This window comes from Zosterops lateralis (assembly GCF_965231275.1).
Source record: "Zosterops lateralis genome assembly, chromosome: 12".
NCBI classification, from domain to species: Eukaryota; Metazoa; Chordata; class Aves; order Passeriformes; family Zosteropidae; genus Zosterops; species Zosterops lateralis.
Window position 1 is genome coordinate 2,269,120 of NC_139772.1, and position 18,101 is coordinate 2,287,220.

General features: G+C 42.4%; 1 protein-coding gene across 2 annotated transcripts in view; it reads left to right on the forward strand.

Moving 5' to 3' along the window:
* Positions 1 to 18,101, forward strand: part of ZCCHC14 (zinc finger CCHC-type containing 14) — a 50,511-nt gene that overhangs the window by 20,077 nt on the left and 12,333 nt on the right. For both annotated transcript variants that reach the window (XM_083870102.1, XM_083870103.1), the window contains exons 3-5: positions 13,074 to 13,147; positions 15,751 to 15,822; positions 16,037 to 16,146. In XM_083870102.1, the coding sequence (XP_083726228.1) occupies positions 13,074 to 13,147; positions 15,751 to 15,822; positions 16,037 to 16,146 (256 nt within the window). The remainder of the gene's footprint in view (positions 1 to 13,073; positions 13,148 to 15,750; positions 15,823 to 16,036; positions 16,147 to 18,101) is intronic.

Sequence of the window (18,101 nt, forward strand, 5' to 3'; positions counted from 1 at the left end):
TACTGAAGGGTAACAAGTATGTAATTTAAGACTGAAAAAAAAATCCCAAGAAGGTGCATTTTAACTGCTAATTTTTGCCTCCTGGCAAATTCCTGCTGCAACCTGAAGGGGAATGGCTCAGTGGGGCTGGACATTCCTGTGTCCAGAGAGGGGGATGTGAGAAATGTGCAGAAATGCTCAGCTGTTCCTCGTGCCTGCAGAATTCAGCCCCCTGGAACATCTGGGAATTTCTGAAATAGCCCATTTTGCTGCCATCTTAAACAGGGGCATGCAAGAATTTAGGAAAGAATTTAAAATAAATGGCTTGCTTATCCCTATCTAGGCCCACATAGCCCTTAAATGAAATTGGATTTTAAAAAATTGGCACTTTAGAGAAGAGAAAATAGGAGTGATTCACGTGTATTCCTAGAAATCCAGCCCATCCCTGTCCATTTTAAATACTGTCACCACTCTACTAATGACTAAATGACAATTTTCTGGTGCATGTCATGCTCAGGAAGCTTTTACAGCTTTATACAACATTCTACCAGTTGTTAGCTTGGTATATGTTCCTTCCCTTAACAGTTTATTCCTAAATCCCCCCCATTTTCCAAAGCACATTTTTCATTTCCATCTACCTTTCCATTTAGATGAATTCTTGCCTCCAAAAGCTGAGGATAATAGGCTTAAAGTATAATAATTTTCTCAATAGGTAGCTGGAGTTTTTAGAGGTATTTGAATATACAAGTGAAAAATGGTATCATCTCTCAGAGATTTTTTGGGTCCAGACCTGCAAATTTCTGGGTATTTAAAATAAATCTGAGGTTTTCTTGTTTCCCTTTGATGTCAGCATTAGAATTCTCACTGGGGGCTTGTCTCTGTAGACATGGGAGGCTGTGATTTTGGAAAGAATCAGACCTCAGCAGGGAAAAAAGCTACCAAATAGAATAAGACTGGAGAAATGGATGATCTTGGGAATTGGAAATAATAAATAAATGAAATTGGGGCTGTTCAGGCTGAAATGAAGATGGGAAGGAGCTCTTCATGAGGAACTGGAGTGATGGGAAAAGGAGGAATGGCTTCAAACTGAAGGGAGAGTTGGTTTGGAATGGATATTAGGGAGGAATTCTTGGCTGTGAGGGTGGTGAGACCCTGGCACAGGTGCCCAGAGAAGCTGTGGCTGCCCCTGGATCCCTGGAATATCCAAGGCCAGGTTGGATGGAGCTTGGAGCACCCTGGGACAGTGAAAGGTGGAGCACCCATGGCAGGGCTGGCCCTGGATGTGCTTTAAGATCCTTTCCCACACAAACCATTCCATGATTCCATCATACGGAAGAAAAAAAAAATCTGAGAAGAGTCAAAGCAGTGGAATTCTGTCCATTAATTCAGTTATTTTGGGGTTGTTTAAAGGAAGTTGTGTTCTCGTGTTTAATGACAGCTTAATGTAGTTTTGATAAATGGTGTCTGTTGGAAAATGCCAGGGCAGAGCCTGATCCTGGGACCTGGCTGGAGAGATTGGAAAGCTGTTGGGGAAGGGAAGCATCTGGAGCTGTTCTTGGATTGGTTTTAGGGAGTAAATTGAGACTAAAATCCCATTTGAGGATTGCAGACAGTGGGAACTGGGAGAAGTTTGAGGAGTGATTCTGCCCTAAACCTGTATGAACGTGGTCCTTTGTCCTTCCCTGCAGCTTTCCATGGAATTGTGGATCTGATCCATAGGCTTGATCTGTTCCTTTGTGCCACACAAGCAGAGGAGACAAATAGTCAACTTTGGCATTGTTTAGGTGCTTTGAATTTTCATTTCTAATTTCATTTTCTCTTGTTCTTTTAAGCTGGGGAGTCGCAGGCTGTAATTATGCAAGACAATGCTTTTGATTAAAGAAAATTTTCTTTCTTGGGCGCACAGAAATGCTAAGCTAAAAGGTTAAATGTTTCATTTGCTTTCTGGCTTGTTCTTTTATCTCTCCCTGGAAAAAAGAAGGAGAGGACTTGCTGTGCTGCACGACTTCCCTGCATGGAGTGGATGCATTTCATCAGTGGAGGGTGTGGGTGCTATTTTTAACCATCACTCAGAGGGGCAGCCCTGCTAAAATTACATCATTAATATCCCCAGCTGAAAGGAAATGGCAGAAAACACAACAGGGCTTTTGGAGTTTCTCCCTATTGTGTTTTCCACTCCTGGGGGTGAATTTATTCCAGGTGTATCATTCCAACAGAGTTGTTTACAGTCAGCTCCTTGTGAACATGCCCGAGGAAAAGTGTAATAAGTGAATTTGTCTGCAAAAACAGCAGGTATGAAATAGCTCTGAGAGGCTTGGAGAGCTCCTAGTTTGTATTCCTTCCTGTCCCTGTCATTAAAGAGTTCAGGGATTTGCTGGATATCCAACTCTCGCAAGAAAAGGTGGGGACCCAGAGCTTTAAACATTTATTTTTGCTAGAAGTGGGATTTGTTTCATTCTCTAGGCCCTGCTAAAGGATCTGCTGGTGAGAATGGAGATTCAGAGTTTGGAGATTTTTAGTGGATGGGGTCTGGTGTTTTTTCCATTCTTTTTAGCTGAATTTCTGGGCATTCTCATTGCCCTGGCAAATATTCATAAAATCCACTTTGGGCTTTTCCCCTCCTGTGTTTGCTTCATAGATGTGTTACAGTTGTCCTGAGGTTGTGCAGTGTCTCCAGATCAGTTTAACTGCTGAATTAGAACTTCTCTTCTGTCTCTTTATGAATCACTGGTCAAATCTTGTCTGGGCTCCAGAAAGAAGGAACAATGAGTTGTACAGAAGTAGAAAAGGGAACAAGAATATTAAAGCCTGAGAACAGAGACACGAAAATTGCCACAAAAGGGGAAAACCTCACAGAAGTGGCTGTGCAGGGATGTTTGTTCCTCACTGAACTGAGCCCTTGAATGCATTTGTGGCTCTTGGCAAGACTGTCTGTACTCAAGGATTTTTCTATTCCACATGAGTCCCTTCGTCTGGTGTTTTTACATAGCGTGCTAAGAGAATTTTGTTGTTGTTGTTAACAAGGCTATAATTCCTTAGAAAATAAAAAATTGAAGCCGCTATAAAACGACTTTGTCCTTGCTGCTCCTGCCTGTTATTGCAGCCTTAGTCATGAGTTTCCAGTGCTGAGCCTGATCTCAAAAATGCCGCAAACAGCACGTGCTTATTTCCAGGAGCATTAAACCCTGCTGGCCTGGAGCAGCCCTTCCAAACCAGGCAAGCTGCTCTCTTCATCTGCTTTTGGAGACTGAAATGCTGCATTTTTCTCTGCAGTTAAAACCTCTTTAACTCCTTTTGGGTAGGGGCAGGAATCCTTGGAGCCATCTGATCCTGGTGTTTTAACACCAGCTGCCCTTGGAGCCGGGGCACGTTGGCTGAGCAGCTGCAGCCTCATCTCCTCCCTCTGGGCTGCAGCCATGCCGATATATGGTTACAAACTGCACCCTCAGGCTGCAAAACAAACACCCCCCGGTGCTGGGAGAAATGTATATTTATATATGGAGCACTCAGCTCTAAAGTTTAAATCGCGCCGGGCAAATCCTCGTCGAGTGCGGTCGGGATTGAGTTTGTGCAGTGAGGGCTGGGGTGTTTTAATGGAGCAGCAGTGGGTTGTGATGAGCTGAGTGGTCTTAAAGCAGATTTATTCAGTCATTAAGTGAATAAAATCTTGGATGATGAAGGGAAAACTGATGGGCAGTAGCAGCTTTATTTCCTCACCTCCATCAAAGGCGGTTTGTAGTTAATTCAGGCTGCACCCAAAGGTGCTTTGGTGCATTATTTCACTGGGTGTTGCCATGAGACTTGATTTGTCCATTGGTATTTAGGACACTGCTCCAAACTTCAAAGCAAACCCAGTTCAGTTACAAACTGCACCCTCAGGCTGCAAAACAAACACCCCCCAGTGCTGGGAGAAATGTATATTTATATATGGAGCACTCAGCTCTAAAGTTTAAATCGCGCCGGGCAAATCCTCGTCGAGTGCGGTCGGGATTGAGTTTGTGCAGTGAGGGCTGGGGTGTTTTAATGGAGCAGCAGTGGGTTGTGATGAGCTGAGTGGTCTTAAAGCAGATTTATTCAGTCATTAAGTGAATAAAAGATTGGATGATGAAGGAAAACTGATGGGCAGTAGCAGCTTTATTTCCTCACCTCCAGCAAAGGTGGTTTGTGGTTAATTCAGGCTGCACCCAAAGGTGCTTTGGTGCATTATTTCACTGGTAGTTGCCATGAGACTTGATTTGTCCATTGGTATTTAGGACACTGCTCCAAACTTCAAAGCAAACCCAGCTCAAGTCCCCAGCTGTGGTGACCACCTGAATGTGTCACTTTTTCCTTTCTGAGGTTTGAATCCTCTCTCTGAGCTCAGGGCAAGCGGCCGCTCTGTGCAGACCTCAGACTTCAAAGCCTTCAGCTGAACTGGGTCGGTTTCCTCAGTGATATCTGGGATTTAGGGAAGTCTGGGTTTCTGGGCTTTGCTGCACTTCAGCAAAAAAACCTCAAGTTTTCCATGGTAAACTGACTTTGCATGTGTAATTTTATAAGTGAATGCGACTTTCAGATCAGAATTAATCATGAGGCTCACCTTGGGTTTGAGGAGGCTCAGGGAATTTTATGTGCCAGAGAAAATCCTTTCTGGGGAGAAGGAGGAGATTTCTCTATCATGAGCAAAGCTCTTCTTAAGAATGAGAAACAAAGCCAACGTTTTGTTTAAAAGTGCTCTAAGAATAGTAAATAAAATAAGCACTCCATCAGATAAAACCAGACTAAATATACAACCACATCTTGCTTACCCAGAAAGTAAAATTATTTATATCTAAAGTCGAACATTTCTCTTGATTTTGGAGATGTTTTTGTTAGATAAATTCAACACAGGCAGCTTGCTTATTTAAATTGCCTGTACAAGGCTGGATGTTAATGGTTACTGAAGCTGCCCTTCACCCCAGAGTTTGGGGGTTTGGTCACTTTTGCAGGAATTCTTTTCCATGTTTCTGAGCTAACTGCGAGAAGGAAAAATGAGTCACTGAGCAAATGAGGTCCAGAGCTGCATTCAGAATTGAACACTTCTCACTTGTGTGCTAATGGTTGATTAGCAGCAGTTCTGAGTAGAAAATACAGTGTGCAAATGGAATTCTGGAGTCCTTTAAAATTCAGCCCACAAGGCACAAAACCCGAGCACTGCTGGACCTCACTGTGACTGAGATCTCTGAATTTGTTGCAGGATAAACGTTTAAACATTCAGTGCTGCACATATTTACCTAAAATCATTCCTGAAAATGCCGTGGTATCAAACCCCATCCTTCAGGATTTCTTTTTTCCCTGATCCTCCAAAGAGCTGCATCTGTGCTTGGTTAGAGCTGTTGGAATTAAGGAATATATTGCTGGGATGTCCCTGATGTCAGACTCTTGCAGCCTTTCCTGGCTCTGTACCACAAAATCTTCCACCCAGAGCACCATTCCACATTTCAGCAGCAGATCCTGCTGGAGGATGTTCCCAGGCCCAGCACCTGCCCAGTGCCATGTGGTGGTGCTCGAATTTAGGAGCTGTTTTCACAAATCCAGCCAATCCACCAGCCCTTTCTGGGTATTTTATTCCGCAGAAAGCTTTTTCTGGCCTCAGAAAAGAGAAATAAAAAGAAAAAAAGGCAATTCATCAGGCAGTTGTGTGCTTAGTGGCCGTGGCAGGAGGGAGCAGAGATGCAAAGTGCTCCTGGTCTCAAGGATTTGAGAAGAAAACCCTTCAAAACACTGTTTGAAGCCATATCTTGATTTTTTTTTTTTTCAGAGCAGCTGAGTGGTTCTTCAGGGTTTTACATTTTCCTGTCCAGATGGGAGTTTTCTCCAGCCTCCAGCACAGGCACTTTGGGGTTTAAGGAAGCTTTTGAATCCAGGGAAGTTGCACAACCCATCTTTAGGTTTGATTGACTTTTGTGGTTGGCTGAAGTGCTGACAGGATCATTCAGGATTAATCCAAAAATGCATGAATTCAGTTAAAAGCTGAGCTGTACAGGCATTTTTTTATTTCCTTTTAATATCTGTTTTGGAGAAACATAAGAAGGTCACTTAGTTGGCAGCTTAAATCAGCCAAAAGTGAGGAAATAGCAGGGACATGAAAAGTCCAGGTTTGATTGGGGTGAATGATACAATCCCAGTGTGTTATTGCTTCCTCTGGGCTGCCAAAACTCAGCTCATGGCCTTGGTTTTTTTAAGAAAAAGCTCTTTAATTATTTCCTGTGGAATATTGCACTTCATAGGCTCCAGCCTTGCTCTTCAATTAAAGCAGGATTGATTTGACACCTGAACTCCTGGTGGAGGGTTGTGTTGGTTTGGATCTTAAATACTCTGTATGTTGGAAGAACCCTCATTTTTCACCCAGGAAAATGCCAGATCTGAGAGCTTTTTTTATTTTTTTTCATTATATCCGTGAAACTTTAATTTCCAGGGTTTTCCTGTTGAGGAGCAGCCAGCCAGAAGAGTTTCTTGCTAACTGGTAAAACTGTTCTGTTTGCTTACAGGTTTTTTCCCCAGCTGCACTTTCCTTTTCCATGGAAAAACTGTTGTCTGCTCATCCACTCTTAGTTTTAAGGGACACCAGCAGAAAACTGGATGGTGGATGTTGTTATGAGGCTGAGCAGAATCCAGATGAGTCCAACTCAAATTGCATCTTCCTTTGTCTGTAGAATTTCAATAATTTTAGTTTTAAATATATTTTTTTTCAATCTAAACATTCAATTTAAGCATTTCTTGGCCAGCAGCAGCTTTATATTTGCAGGAAGTATCTGGGATCACTTCAGTGTCCAAATTAAGCTTCTTCACACGGTGTTTTCTCCACCCATAACCCCTGCAAGATGTGAAAACAGGTTAATATCTTTATAATCTTTATAAATTATCCTTCTGGAGAGGTCTGAGATGTCACTTCTCACTAATATAACAACAAAAGGTCATTTTCACATGGCAACTCAATGCAACGACCTGCAGAGAGAATTGCTCCATCTATTCCTACATTTGACTTTTCTAGAAGCAAAGATTCTTATTTTGCTAAATAAGGTGATTTTCAAAAAACCCCCATTTGTTTCTTTGCCTGTTTTCCCTCTCTTTTAAGAGAATATTTGAAACACTTCTGGGTGCTGTTGAGTGGGAGCATTTTCCCCTCTGGTATCTCTACAGACAAGCTCATGGCTCGTCAATTAAGTTAATTATACCTTTTAATTATTTGCTGCAGTTACACTTAAGGGTGTATTTGATGGGCTTTTTTGCAATTTCTGTAGGTGCTGAAAGAGCACCTCCTGTTCCCCTGCAGCTGGACTCTGGCCCATCAGCTGATGCAAATTAGATCTCTCTGGGGGAAAGAATGGTTTGTGCAGGAGTTAATGTGTCATGGAACACGCCAAGGTGTGTTTTTGCTGCCTGTGGAGTAGAGCAGAGTTCAAGCTGAAGGGTTGCAGTGCCATCCTCTCTCCAGGTTTGGAGGGTTCAGAGCCTGCTGGGTGCAAGGTGGGAAGTTTGAGGTGATGCTCTTCCAGGGAAATCTTCCTCTGGAATCATCTCAGCAGTGCCAGCTCTTTCTTGGCTTTAGTGGCAGAGCTTTTGGAAGATAATTTTGTCATTCTGTGATTTGTTAACAGAGTTGTAGTAAATAAACATGAGTGTGACCTGATCTGAGCTCCTGGGACACGGTCCCCATCCCTGGAGGTGTCACTCTGGGCTGGTCACAGGTTGGATTTGATGACCTTGGAGCTCTTTTCCAGCCAAAATGATTCCGGGATAGCACCAACACCAAATTCTTGGCACCCTAAAAATGCTGATCATATTCAGATCTCAGTTCTCATCCTACTGACTCAGACCCTTAATACTTAATTCTGCAGGTTTTCATCAGGCCTCCATTATTGCAGTAAAAGAATAATTTGAGTTTTGAGAAGTAGGAGACAGGGAAATGAAATTTAGTGATGAGAAAATGTAGCCCTTGTGTGTTTGTGCAGAAGAGGATCAGTGTGTGTGCTGGGAACAAGAGGATATCCTGAATTTTTTCTTTCCCTATCATAGCCTGGATAAAAATATTAGATTTAAAAAGTGAAAGCAGGAAGTTTTCTGGGGAAAAAAAGAGCCAAAAACCCCTCTCTTTTAATCTGAAACTTACAAACAGTCAAAAAACCCAAACAAAAACCCCACAAACCCCTTTAATTTCTGATGTTTTGTTGCCATGAATGTGCTTTGCCCGTAGCAAATAAACTCTTTTCTCTGTTTTCCTTCCCTCCCGCCTGTATATATGAGGAATAAAAATCCTGGTGGGGTTGTGGGGAGCCTCTGTGGGATTTTATTCCCAGATTTTGGCATTTGAAGGGCAGCAGGAATTGGGTAATGCTGCTTTGGAAGCATTTTTTGATCACAAAGAGGAGACGCCGTGTGAAAGTGGTGCTGCTGCATTTCTCCCCTTCTGTGTAAACAGGGATGTGGAAAGGGTTTTATGAGTTCCCTTTTGTTCTACTTTTTCAGCACAAACTCAGTTGCTTGTTCATGGGGTTTGATGCCTCTTTCCATGAATGAAAATGTAATAAATCTTTTAGTCCGGAGGCCTCATTTATGGCCTCCTATAGAAAGGATTTTACTTAGGGGTTTTTTTCCAGCTTAAAAATAACTTGCAGCCTTTCTCCTGTTTTTGATCAAGTACCACAAACCAAGATGTTCAACCCAGTTTTTAGGAGACTCAGATTTTGCCACCTGGAGAGTGGCATTTCCATGCTACATCCCACACAAACTGATCCTGCATCCAGGGATTTAATCAAAGGAAATCCACCAGTTATGGAGTGGTGAAATACTGGATTTGATGGAAAAGGGCCGAGCCACAATCAACACTCCTGATTTATCTTGAATTACTTTACTTGTTCAGTAAAAGCAGCACAAAATTCTCAGTTTGGATTGAGGCACTGATCCATCTAATCCTTTTATTAGGGTGTATCCAGAAGTTGTAAAGAGGGAATTATAAAAACATCGATATCTGTTGGGATATTGAAGTGGCTTCCCAAAATCTCTTCTGCCCTTGGCCACATCCTGTGCAGGTTTTACCCTGACCTTGACCAGTCAGGAATGGCAGATCCTGAGGGGTTGGAATTGGCCTTTTCCTTTGTGTAGCTGCTGCCATTTTGGGAAAAGGAGGAGATCCAAGCTTCTGCTTTTTTAGAGGAGGAGGAAGCCAGAAATGCAGAGGATTTAACACCTGGTCGTGAGCAGAGGGAGGGAATTGTGTTGTCCTTTAACAGAAGCACCAAACTGAGCGGATGAGAAATGCTCTGGGGTGAAAATCCCCAGCTGGAATAGGAAAACAGACCTGAATAAAATGTCTTCAAGCTCCCTGGCTTGTGTTTTCCCTGGATGTTGGGGCAGGGGGTGGGAGGCAGCCTTGGAAAAGCAGCTGAGATGACGTCGCTCCTGTCCTGGCTGTGATTCCTGGCTGTGCCTCAGTGCTGGACTATTCCATGCTGGATACAGTGAAATATACTTCAAAACTACATGGAAAATGCTGCTCTTGTGTTTAAAGAAAGCAGCAAATAATAATTAAAATAAAAAAAATTCCTGAAGGGATGATGCCAGAAGGTACTGGGAGCTTCTCCTACAGCCCTGAGCTTCTCCAACCCCCTTTGTTTTCCTCTCCCCCTTTCTGGGGATCTCATCCAGCTGTTCCACTCACCTGCTGGAATTTCCCAGCTATTTATGGATAAATCTCCGCAGCAAAAAGCCTTCTGTGCCCCTTTGCCAGTGCAAATATACTCTGGGAATGTCCTGAATTAGAAACTTTAACTTTTTGGTATCCCCTGGGTTGGGAAGTTGGGAGTTTTGCTGAATTCAGCATCCTGAAAAGCCATCAGTATCATGTTTCCTTAATTCTGTACAAAGGTTTTTCTGCTCCTGGACTCATTTATTGAGGTACTGAGTAGAGTCAGCTCTTTGAGCTTTTGAGAGTAAAAGCTGTAAATAAAAAAATCCCTTTTTTTTTTTTTTTTTTTTTTTTTTTTTTTTTTTCTCTTTGTACTTGCTGGATGTCACCTTTTCTTCTGGAGTTCTGTATCACTGATTGAATAAAGTTAAGCTTCAGGGTAGGTTTAGGAAGGTTCTTTTAATAAAACCAACCAGAAGTTAAACAACACACAGAGTAGGTGAGAGGCCACAGAACACAAACATACAACTTGATAAATTAAACAAGATTTCTTCAGGCAGGTGATATTTTTCATGGTATTTTAGCTGGCTGGGAGAAAATTCCTGGAGCTCTTTGTGTAATATCAGGAATTAATCCAGTTGGTTGTTCCTAAAGTTTGTCCTGCAGGACACTAAACTGCATTTCCTGCTCTAGAACAGACCTAATCTTACAAAATCAGTGCAAAAAACCTTTACCTAAAGGTCTATTTTTCTAATTACAGTCTTTTTCCATGGTTAAATTCACTGCAGGGGTTTTATTCACTGGGCAAGTTCAGCCCAGACGTTGAGCAGGAAAAGGTTGTGGCACTGTCAGCACCACAAAATCCAGGGGTGATTTAAGGTTTGTTATTAACCCACAGAGCGAGACAAAAATGGCTCGATTTTATGTCTCTGGGTAATCCAATTCTGCTGGAATTGCTGGAGATGAAAAATGAATGACTGGGAGAGATGAGATTTGAATCCTTTAGAAATGCCAAACGATAAGAAGAGTTGCAGAAAAGCGATGCTGGGTTCGCTATAAACAACAAACGTTGCGTAACACTGGCTGTGTTTTTCAAAACCAGATGTTGCAGCAGTTGACACCAGGATTTCTGCAACTTATTTGCTCATCCTTCAGCTACTTCACCACATTCTCCCCTCTCAATACCCATTTTACACATTACAATCCTGTAGTACTCACAGTTCCAATCAATATTCAGTTTATTTTAGCTGTGATCACAACTCAGGGGGCTCTGAATTCTCTTAAATAAATGTTCTGAAGTAGATTTTTTTAAAAAAATTAACCTTCTGCATGTTCAAATCTTCATGTTCAAACCTTCATTGCACTGAATATTGTCTGGATGGCTCAGCCATGTCTGGTGAGCAGATTGATCCCTGTGGTGCTCAGCATGTGGCACAAAAATCGTTTCAGAAGCGTGAGAGAAACCCAGTGAAATCTTTTGAAAGGAACAAACCTCTCCAAAAAGCAGAATGTGCAGGAGAAAGCAGTAACTAATGAATCGACATTATTCATAAAGCTCAGGGATTGATGTGATTGTAATTGGGAATTACATGGAGGAGGAACAGTTGTGAGGATCACAACAGGAATGTTCATTTTCTCCATGTGGAGACAGGCACAAACATCTGTAGAGCTGAATTTGGGGGCTCTTCAAATTTTCACTGCAAATATGAGTCAAATAAGAGATTTTTAAGCAGCCAAGAGCCAGGTGACAACATTTATAAATGAGCAGGACCTGCTGTGCTCCCCTGAGAGCTGCAGAGCTGCATCCAACTCTGGGATTCCCAGTGGGAGAAATTGCTGGAATGAGTCCAGAGGAGGCCACGGAGCTGCTCCAAGGGCTGGAGCCAGGCTGGGAGAGCTGGAGGTGTTCACAAGGAGAGGAGAAGCTCCAAGGAGAGCTCAGAGCCCCTTCCAGAGCCTAAAGGAGCTCCAGGAGAGCTGGAGAGGGACTGGGGACAAGGGATGGAGGGACAGGACACAGGGGATGGCTTCCCACTGCCAGAGAGTGGATTTAGATGGGATTTTGAGCAGAGATTATTCCCTCTGAGGGTAGGAGGTCCTGGCACAGGTGCCCAGAGAAGCTGTGGCTGCTCCTGGATCCCTGGAATGTCCAAGACCAGGCTGGACAGGGCTTGGAGCAGCCTGGGATGGTGGAAGGTGTTGGGGTTGGAACTGGATGGGCTTTAAGGTCCTTTCCCCACCCAAACCATTGTGGGATTCTCTGAGGATCCCACAGACAGGATTTTTCCCACAATAAAACTCTGAAAAGGCCACAACAAAACCTTCAGGCCACAAACTGTTGGGAAAAGGAGAGAACTCAAGCTCCAGATGGGCAAGAGGGTGGCCTTGGGTGGAGCCTCCCTTGGGACAGGGACACGGGAGGTGACACAGGCCAGGTCACTGCTGCTGTCACTCTCTGACTTCATTGCAGTGTTTTGTTGGACACTTAGGAGGAAGTTCCATGTGATAAATATTGGTTTGAGTCTTACTGATAACAAAAAGTTAATAATAAATAGTCCTGAAAGCAGGTAAACAACTTGAATGTGGTGATTCTGTGGAAATAAAGTGACAAAATTCTGGGCTTTGCTTTTTGGGACTGCTCAGGGACACACAGCACGTGTCCCTTCAGGCACCTGTCACTCACAGGGAAAATTTCAGTGACTCTGGGTTGGGATAATTGTGCTTTTGTAGTTTAAAGCTAGTGTAAATTGGCTTTTTGTAAGAAAAAATCCATGCGTGTATCCCCATGAGGGCAGTCAGAAGGCAGGAAGAATTTATGAGAGAATAAAAAGTCAAAGAAATAAAGATTTTTCATGGTGAATTCTTGATCTGGGTGTCTTGGGAAGTGGGAGTCTCCAAGAACTCAGCACATCAAATATCTGATATGTGAGATAGTGGTTTTAGGGGCAGTGACCTGTCCTGGCATTCCATCCTTTCCACACTCAAATCCTGATTTTACTTACACCTTACTCTGATGGAGGCTGAAATTTTCTGTGAAAATGCAGGAAAGGAGGAGTCAAGATGTTAACAGAGCCATGAAACCACACTGAACTTGTAAAACCATGGAGATCTTTTCCTCATCACAGTTTCCCTGAGAGGGATAGTTTATTTATTCCTTGATGTTATTAAGATAATCCCATTTGTGTGTAGTGTGTTATTTACAGCGATGAGTGGGGTGATGAGAGTGGATTATTTGGGTTAAAAGTGCTTTGAATGAAGCTTTCCCAAGGCTGGCAGTGAAAATAACATGAAGCAGGGAGGAAGGAAGTTGGAACTGGGCACCTGGAACACCTCCACAGGTCGTGGGATGCTCTCAGAGCAAGGCCTGGCACTTCCCAAAGTCATCACTTCTGCCCGTATTTAGGAATATCCTCCTCATTCTCTCTTCTCTCTTTGTTTTTTTCCATAGTGAGTGTTGAAAAAGTGGAATTAAAGGGGCTGGCACACAAGAAGAATGAAAGAAATGTTGAGTATTCCTTTGAGGTAAGTTTGGGTTTCCTTTCCTATGAAAGAAGGGAGGATAACACTTAAGGAGGAATTAAGGAAATTTTCAGACTTTATTGTTGGATCCCAAAAATCCTTTGTGGAAAGCAGAGCTCCTTTGGGACTGATAATTTTGAATCAATGATTTGAAAGTCAGAAATGGCTGTGGACGATGCAGAGGTTGGGATTGGCAAAGAAAATAAAAAAGTCATTTTACTGCAGGAAATTTTGGCAGTGTTTATTTAGGGGGAAATATGATGCCACACTTTAGAGGATGGTTATCCATATCTATATCCAATATCCATTCTTCTGCTGGAATGCAGAAACCAGAGAGAATTTAAGTCTTAATCTGGACAAAGAACAGTGTGGGCTCTGAGGGCACAGCTGCTGGAAAGAGGCAGGGACAGGGAGAGGGAGCCTGTGGTGGGATGTGGCTCCAAAAGTTTGGAGAATACAGAAAAACTTGGGAAATTCTTCAGGGATTGAGGAAAACTCAGTGGAGCAAGAGCTGAGGGGGAATTGACTGGAAGGGGATTTTCACAATGATCTAAAAAGGAATAAAAATCCTTCCCAGCAAAGGGGGGGTTGTTAATCCAGCAGGAAGGGCAGAGCAGGAACTGCTGTCTGTGAACTGGAGCAGCCTGACTGGGAGTGGAAGTGAGAGCAGAGCTGTGGAATGAGCGCGGTTCACCGCACGCCTTCCCCCCGGCCTGGCGCAGCCTCTGGGGCCTGGGGCTGCTCCCAATTCCTCTGCAGGGATGAGTTCATCCCATGAAACCTCTGGTGGAGGGCAGGGATGGAGCTGGGTGCTGCTGAGGAGTAAAACAAACTGCTTTTCTCCCAGCTGTAATGAAGGATTGCGAAGTTCGGGACGCGCAGCCCAAAAATCATCTTTGGGTTGTTTAATGAGCCAAAGTAGGGGGTGGGAAAAGGAGAACCCAGAAGGAACCAGGTGGGAGAATCCAAATTATCCACAATTTCACCAAGTTATTCCTTAAAACTCCCAGCCAAGGCAGAGCATCAGCTCAGCATCTGTTGGGATTGTTGGCAGCGTTAACCTCGGCAGGATCGGATTCATGGAGAATGTCCCAAATTTCCTGAATCCCCAATTGTTCCAAATGTCATCAATCACAGACAGGATTTTTCCAAGGGCTTTTCAAACTCTGTATGAAGCCTGCAGTTGTCTCCACTCCAATTAAGATCTCGTGAAACTTCTTTTCCTATTACAAATTTTTCTATAAATAACAGAAATTACTGTACCCAGTGTTTGCCTCAACAGCTTGAACTGAAGGAAGAGCAGAGACTTCAGCTGAGCTGATAAATTGCTGTTTGCTGGGTTAAAAACCCAATTATGGCATGGTTTTGTTCTGTTCAGGAGCTTGGGAATAGCAGGTCAATGGATGGAGCAGTTTAGTGTTTGCAGTGCTATTTTTCCCCCCATTTACAGTTCACATTATTGTTTTATAAGTATTGAAAATTCAAGTTAAAACAGAAGTCATGACAATTGCTGGGTTATTACAGAACTAGAAAAAAAAGAGAGTATTTCCTGTGCTTTCTGAAATTCCTTGTGAATTTTAAAAAATACTTATTTACCACAAACTTTAAAAAAAAACCCAAAAGCAACCCAAAACTTGGTAAAACAGCTCAAGTTTTTCTGTCTTCTTTCCTTCCCCCCCCCTTTTTTTTTTTTTTTTTTTTTTTGTGTAACAGCTCTGCTGAGAGGAAATTCCTCCCTTATGTAATATATTTTGAAATCCTCTCCCCACTCTTTTTGGCAGCTTTGGGATGGCTGGAAAAACTTTGTGTGTGTTTGGAGTTGTCATTGGAACTAATGTCATGCGAGAGGCTGCTCTGTGATCCCGAAACATCCACCCAACTCCTTCCCCTACAGATCCAGATGCCTCCAGACTCCTCCAATGAATATTTTGGATCCACAGGGATTCATCATCCCTGTCCTGTCTCGTGGTGATTCTCCTCAAGCCAAGAAATCCTGATTTTTTTTGGCTCGGTTAAACTTCATCTCCCCAGCAATAAATGCCTCAATATCCAAGGATGTTGTGACTTGTTTGTGTGGGAAGAGATGTTGAATATTCTCCTGTTTTTTTTAGGGCATGGATAAGATGGAGTCTGGAGCAGGAGCTGCAGGTTTCATTGGGAAGGTTTTGCCTGTTTTTTTGGGGTTTTTTTGCTGCCATCCCGAATTTCTCGTGGCATATGGAGTTGATTAATTAGCAATAGGCAGCCTTGTGTGAGGGGAGCAGTTCTTGTTGGAAAGCAGATCCCACAAACCAGCTGTTTTCTTTAACAATAATGAGGGGAAAAAAAATTCCATTAGTCCATGGTTGGTTGCTTAACTCTGGATGTCTGCAGTGTGTAAACTCTGAGGGGCTTTTCCAAGCATCCAGAGGAGTTGTTAAATGTAAAAACAGCAAGAACTGGGCAGCAGTTTTGTCCTTGTGCACAAAAAAATAAATAAAAAAAGTGTTTCCTTATTGATGTCACCCATCACAACATCTGTGAGGGGCAGTTGATACCAATTACTGGATTTTGAGGAACTAAATTAAATTAATTACTAAAGCAAATCCTTCTTGCTCCTCCCCAAGGTCCTGTGGTCTGATTCTTCGGTGACGTTGGTAACCAAATCTTCTGCTGAAGTGACTGAATTTATTGCAAAGGTAAAGACAATAAGAAAAACACTTTAAAAATAAAATAAAAATATATTTTGTCCTTCTCTCTTAATTTTGTTCCAATGATACTTTTCAAAATGTGCCAAGGTAATTCAGATTGAATTTCGTAAAATATTTATTTTTGTAACTGGCAGTGGCTTGAATCTCATAGAAATAACAAGATTCCTTTTCACTTTTAATTTGTCATATCCTCCCCCTTCAGCTGTCTCAGCTGTATCCAGAAGAAAACTTGGAGAAATTCATTCCCTGCTTAGCTGGTCCAGATTCATTTTACCTGGAACGGAACCACATGGACCTGGAATCAGACCCGAGGTATGTTGGGCTTTTGTGGGGTTTTTATCTTCACACTTGGCTTCCTTCACCAAGAAAAAAAAAAAAAAAACAAAAACCAGGAAATAGAAATATTATCTCCATAATCTAAATTACTTCAAAGAAATTAGAGCTTAATCCTAAGTTGGTTTTTTTTTTTTTTCTTGATGTTCCATTAATTCCAGTGCATAACAATTTTTCAGGAATTCTTTCTTTCTTCAGAAATACAGATGGTAATAATATTCTGTATTAAGCTTCCTGGAGAATTGATATTTCCTCATTCCTTGTGAAGAACAAATAAAGGATCACTGGCTTTGCAAAAGTTTGTTTTGGACTCAAAAATAACCAGAACTGCTTAAAACAAACTGCTCAAAACTCAGGAAAAAATAGAAGCCTGAATATTCAGCCATCTGTATTGAAGAATGAATTGTGGGGATTTTTTTTTCTCCCCTTTCACAGAGTTTTTTATTTTCTCTGTTGTTTTAGGTTGTCGTGGTGTTTATTTTGCTTTAATTTTAAAAAGTTAGGTATGTATTTAGATATTATTGAATTATTACATTATTGGAAGCCTTTAACAGCTAAGAAATTTTGGAAACCTTAGCTTGTATCTCCTCAAATTGTCACAAATCATCTGGCCAGTATTAAATACAAACCAGTGTTTTAAATATCATAATCTGTGGCAGATCACATCAGGTTTCTCTTTCTAAATCTGATTTTCTTAGGAAAATTAGGAGTGACTTAAATTCTTTTCAGCTGCTATGCAAAATGAGATTATTGTAATATTTACATTATTCCAATCCTAATATGATATTATTATAAAATTAAATGGCACTTTAAAATATTAATTAACTTTATTAGAGCTTCTCCTTTACACTTCTTTTCCCTAAGCCACAGTGAATATTGGTTTTCCATAGGCAGCAGCCAGCAGGTGCATGCCTGGATTATTTTTCATGGCAAGCAGCATTCCCATTCCCTTGCTGTGCTCCAAGCAGAATTTTGGGAGGCTGCAGGGAAATGTGTGTAGCTGCTGTTTGGGAATAACAGCCTCTCCAAATCTGGGTTAATGGAGCAGCAACTTGCTCTGGCAGAGCTCAGGGAAGAGGTGCTGCTCAGCTGTGAAATTCAGCAGTCAACTCTGGGGTTTCCAGCTGGGAAAGCTCCTCTGGGTGTGTGCAGGTGCAAAGATTTGGGAGATTGGCATTTTTTCATGGAATCACAGAGTGGTTTGGGTTGGAAGGGACGTCAAAGCTCATCCTGTTCCACCTCTACCACGAGCAGGGACACCTTCCACCATCCCAGGCTGCTCCAAGCCCTGTCCAGCCTGGCCTTGGGCACTTCCAGGGATCCAGGGGCAGCCACAGCTTCTCTGGGCACCTGTGCCAGGGCCTCCCACTCTCCCAGGAAAGGATTTCTCCCCAATATCCTGTCTAAATCCACCCTTTTCCAGCTCAAACCCATCCCTCCTTGTCCTGTCCCTCCATCCCTTGTCCCAGGTCTCTCTCCAGCCTCCCCCAGGCCCCTCAAGGCCCTGGAATGGCTCTTTTCCCTTCAAAGAGGCACAGGGAAAATGTGACAGAAGTTTTTCCCTGAACTGCCAGACTCTGCATCTGCTGTTTATCTCCAAGAGGAGGAAATTCAATAACAGATCCATGTCTATTTTATATTCCTCAGGTTCCTGCATTTGAAAGGCAATTTTCAAGTTTACATTTGGACATTTTTTTCGCCTTAGAAGTGTTCAGGGTTCCTCAATGAGGCACCTTTGCTGAAACACTCACCAGAGTGAAAACAACCCCAGGGTTAACAGAGTTTGGTATTAAGAATAAGAATATCCATAAATTTCCAGAATTAAGAATTGAATGGTGTGTTTTAGCTTTTAAATTTCCAATCTGAGCTCCAAGTGTGTTGTCCAGAGTGCAATCCTGGTGGATTTGGGAGGCTCTAACAGAGCTTTGTTTGCT